The sequence below is a fragment of the Myxine glutinosa genome, chromosome 5, assembly GCF_964187855.1.
Source record: "Myxine glutinosa chromosome 5, kmMyxGlut1.1, whole genome shotgun sequence".
Taxonomy (NCBI): Eukaryota; Metazoa; Chordata; class Myxini; order Myxiniformes; family Myxinidae; genus Myxine; species Myxine glutinosa.
Genome location: NC_136265.1, coordinates 178,527,352 through 178,531,493, shown reverse-complemented (window position 1 = coordinate 178,531,493; position 4,142 = coordinate 178,527,352). Strand labels below are relative to the sequence as shown.

Here is a 4,142-nt window from a genome sequence, read left to right as displayed (position 1 = left end):
AAAATACAATTCTCAGTTATTGTGAAGCATACAGTTATAAAATAATACATTTCCCATTTTGTCTCAGAATATTCCCATAACCCACAGTTGTGTTGACTTGAAAGAAAGAGTGCAATTCATTTGATTCTCCAGGGAACGGTATTTCTCCAGCCCAGTTGCCAGGCAACTATCTCTTCTCCAGTGGGAGGACGACTGCTTAATCTCATACAAATGTTAACACTTTTAATGTAACTTCAGAACTACACTATACATTTGTCCAAATTTACGAATAATAAAAGTGTTTTATTCTATAGTTTAAACCTTTTGAGTATACAGTTAAATAGTGGGGCAGATATGTGAAATAATTGTGGGTTTTGTGGTAAAAGCACCAAAATTGGTGCATATGATGTTAAGGGGGTAATAAATTATTTCAGATATAGTGCCAAGCTGAATTTTTTCCGTGACGCCCCTAACATGGGAAAATCCAAAATGGCCACCACCCGAATCTAAATATCTATTAATTGTCCAATCTTTGTGAATAGTTAACATAAAAACAAAAATAAAGTGTCTTTTTATATGTTTTCAGACATGCCAAATCCAATGGCGTCATCAGTTCATTGAAAAAATGCATATATAGATATATAGATCGGGCACAGGTTAATGCTAAAATCCTAGATGGTCGCCACCTGAATTGTGAATATCTAGCAAATGTCATATCTACCCAACCAGTTGACATAAAACCATGGTTGAAGATTATTCTGACATGGCGAATCCAATCACACCATCCTTTTGTCGAACAAATATATATAGGAAGCCATGTTCCATTCATGTTCAAGCCATTCATGTTCAAATTCAAGCTGGCCACTGCCTGAAATGTGGTTATCTACCAAATGTTGTATCTTCCACAATAGTTAACATAAGAACTTCAATGAAGTCTCTTTCTAAATGTTTTCGCACACGGGAATCAATGGCAGTATCACCTCTTCACAAATAAGGCATAGAAAGCATTTTGGGACCAGCAGTTTCATGTAATAATTATCGGTAGAATAAACGATTATTTCTCATTGTAATGATATTATTGTTCTCTCTTTGTAGATGATGGAACAACTGTGACGAAAATCATGTCTGCATGGAAAAAGTGTAAGCTTGTTCACGGTGAGAGAATGAGATCACCTACGGCCACACCCGTACCTATTGACTGGAGTCTTTGTGCCTTGTGCCAGGAACGCTAAAAAAAACTACTAATTTGTCCAGGCAAATCAAAGCGTATGGACATCGGGGCTGGCTATGATACTTTGGGTGATAACTTGAGTAGTTTTCGTATTGTTGGCAACGAGCCTTTACCCATTGACATAAATAGGCTCGATGAAGGCGATGGTATTTCAAGCACACTGACACGTTATCATGCCAAATGGCACACATCATGCCGCCTGAAGTGTTCTGCCAGTCGTTTTGCCAGGATTGAACAAAATGTAGCTGAGACCAGTGATGCCCCTGGAGGACATCCTTATATGCGGCGACAGGCTACTCGCAGAGATATTCCTCTAGAAGATTGTAAATGTTTCTTCTGTGACGAAGTTGGAACGGAAACTGCACCTCTGCATGAGGCGATGACACCAAGGATCACACAACGTGTTAGGCAATGTGCACTGAAATTACAAGACCAAATGTTAATCGTGAAATTATGTCCTGGTGATCTCGTGGCACAAGAAGCAAAGTACCATTCACATTGCCTTGTGAAATTGTACAATGCTGGCAACAGGAAGGTTGAGGAGGGTAAAAAGGAGAACACTGACGGAGTTTCTCATGGCACAGCATTGGTAGAACACATAGGTTATATCGAGGAGACAAAAAGGAGTGCCAAGGATGTTGCACCTATCTTCAAGCTGACGGATCTTCTCCAGCTGTACACTGACCGTCTGCTGGTGCTGGGAGTGGACGTAACTGGCCGTATTCACTCTACAGATTTGAAAAATCGAATACTCGCAAATGTGTCAGGTCTCAATTCCTACAAACAAGGTCGAGATGTCATGCTGAGCTACGACGATGATGTCGGACATGCACTTGTGTTGGTGCAGGAAACCACTTTTGCACTTGTATTGGTGTGGAAAAACCACTTTTTGCACTTGTGTTAGTGTTGAAAAACCACTTTTCGCACTTGTGTTAGTGTTGAAAAACCACTTTTCGCACTTGTGTTAGTGTTGAAAAACCACTTTTCGCACTTGTGTTAGTGTTTTAAAAAACACTTTTTGCACTTGTGTTAGTGTTGAAACAACCACTTTTCGCACTTGTGTTGGGGCAGGAAACCACTTTTGCACTTGTATTAGTGTGGAAAAACCACTTTTCGCACTTTTGTTCATGTTGAAAAACCACTTTTCGCACTTGTGTTAGTGTTGAAAAACCACTTTTCGCACTTGTGCTGGTGCAGGAAACCACTTTTGCACTTGTACTAGTGTGGAAAAAACACTTTTTGCACTTGTGATAGTGTTGAAAAACCACTTTTTGCACTTGTGTTAGTGTTGAAAAACCACTTTTCGCACTTGTGTTAGTGTTGAAAAACCACTTTTCGAACTTGTGTTGGTGCAGGAAACCACTTTTGCACTTGTATTAGTGTGGAAAAAACACTTTTTGCACTTGTGATAGTGTTGAAAAACCACTTTTCGCACTTGTGTTAGTGTTGAAAAACCACTTTTCGCACTTGTGCTGGTGCAGGAAACCACTTTTGCACTTGTATTAGTGTGGAAAAACCACTTTTTGCACTTGTGATAGTGTTGAAAAACCACTTTTCGCACTTGTGTTAGTGTTGAAAAACCACTTTTCGCACTTGTGTTGGTGCAGGAAACCACTTTTGCACTTGTATTAGTGTGGAAAAACCACTTTTCGCACTTGTGTTAGTGTTGAAAAACCACTTTTTGCACTTGTGATAGTGTTGAAAAACCACTTTTCGCACTTGTGTTAGTGTTGAAAAACCACTTTTCGCACTTGTGTTGGTGCAGGAAACCACTTTTGCACTTGTATTAGTGTGGAAAAACCACTTTTCGCACTTGTGTTAGTGTTGAAAAACCAGTTTTTGCACTTGTGTTAGTGTTGAAAAACCACTTTTCGCACTTGTGTTGGTGCAGGAAACCACTTTTGCACTTGTATTAGTGTGGAAAAAACACTTTTTGCACTTGTGATAGTGTTGAAAAACCACTTTTCGCACTTGTGTTAGTGTTGAAAAACCACTTTTCGCACTTGTGTTGGTGCAGGAAACCACTTTTGCACTTGTATTAGTGTGGAAAAAACACTTTTTGCACTTGTGATAGTGTTGAAAAACCACTTTTCGCACTTGTGCTGGTGCAGGAAACCACTTTTGCACTTGTATTAGTGTGGAAAAAACACTTTTTGCACTTGTGATAGTGTCGAAAAACCACTTTTCGCAGTTGTGTTAGTGTTGAAAAACCACTTTTCGCACTTTTGTTGGTGCAGGAAACCACTTTTACACTTGTATTAGTGTGGAAAAAACACTTTTTGCACTTGTGATAGTGTTGAAAAACCACTTTTCGCACTTGTGTTAGTGTTGAAAAACCACTTTTTGCACTTGTGTTAGTGTTGAAAAACCACTTTTCGCACTTGTGTTGGTGCAGGAAACCACTTTTGCACTTGTATTAGTGTGGAAAAACCACTTTTCGCACTTTTGTTCATGTTGAAAAACCACTTTTCGCACTTGTGTTAGTGTTGAAAAACCACTTTTCGCACTTGTGTTAGTGTTGAAAAACCACTTTTCGAACTTGTGTTGGTGCAGGAAACCACTTTTGCACTTGTATTAGTGTGGAAAAAACACTTTTTGCACTTGTGATAGTGTTGAAAAACCACTTTTCGCACTTGTGTTAGTGTTGAAAAACCACTTTTCGCACTTGTGCTGGTGCAGGAAACCACTTTTGCACTTGTATTAGTGTGGAAAAAACACTTTTTGCACTTGTGATAGTGTTGAAAAACCACTTTTCGCACTTGTGTTAGTGTTGAAAAACCACTTTTCGCACTTGTGTTGGTGCAGGCAACCACTTTTGCACTTCTATTAGTGTGGAAAAACCACTTTTCGCACTTGTGTTAGTGTTGAAAAACCAGTTTTTGCACTTGTGTTAGTGTTGAAAAACCACTTTTCGCACTTGTGTTGGTGCAGG

At 39.3% G+C, this 4,142-nt stretch overlaps 1 protein-coding gene across 1 annotated transcript in view; it reads left to right on the top strand.

Annotated features, from left to right (window-relative positions):
• The first annotated feature begins 721 nt into the window (after positions 1-721).
• The window catches only part of LOC137426660 (uncharacterized), a 48,421-nt gene continuing 45,000 nt past the window's right edge, over positions 722-4,142 (top strand). Inside the window, exons 1-3 of the mRNA XM_078777431.1 lie at positions 722-857; positions 1,075-1,134; positions 1,234-2,030. Of these exons, the coding sequence (XP_078633557.1) occupies positions 722-857; positions 1,075-1,134; positions 1,234-2,030 (993 nt within the window). The remainder of the gene's footprint in view (positions 858-1,074; positions 1,135-1,233; positions 2,031-4,142) is intronic.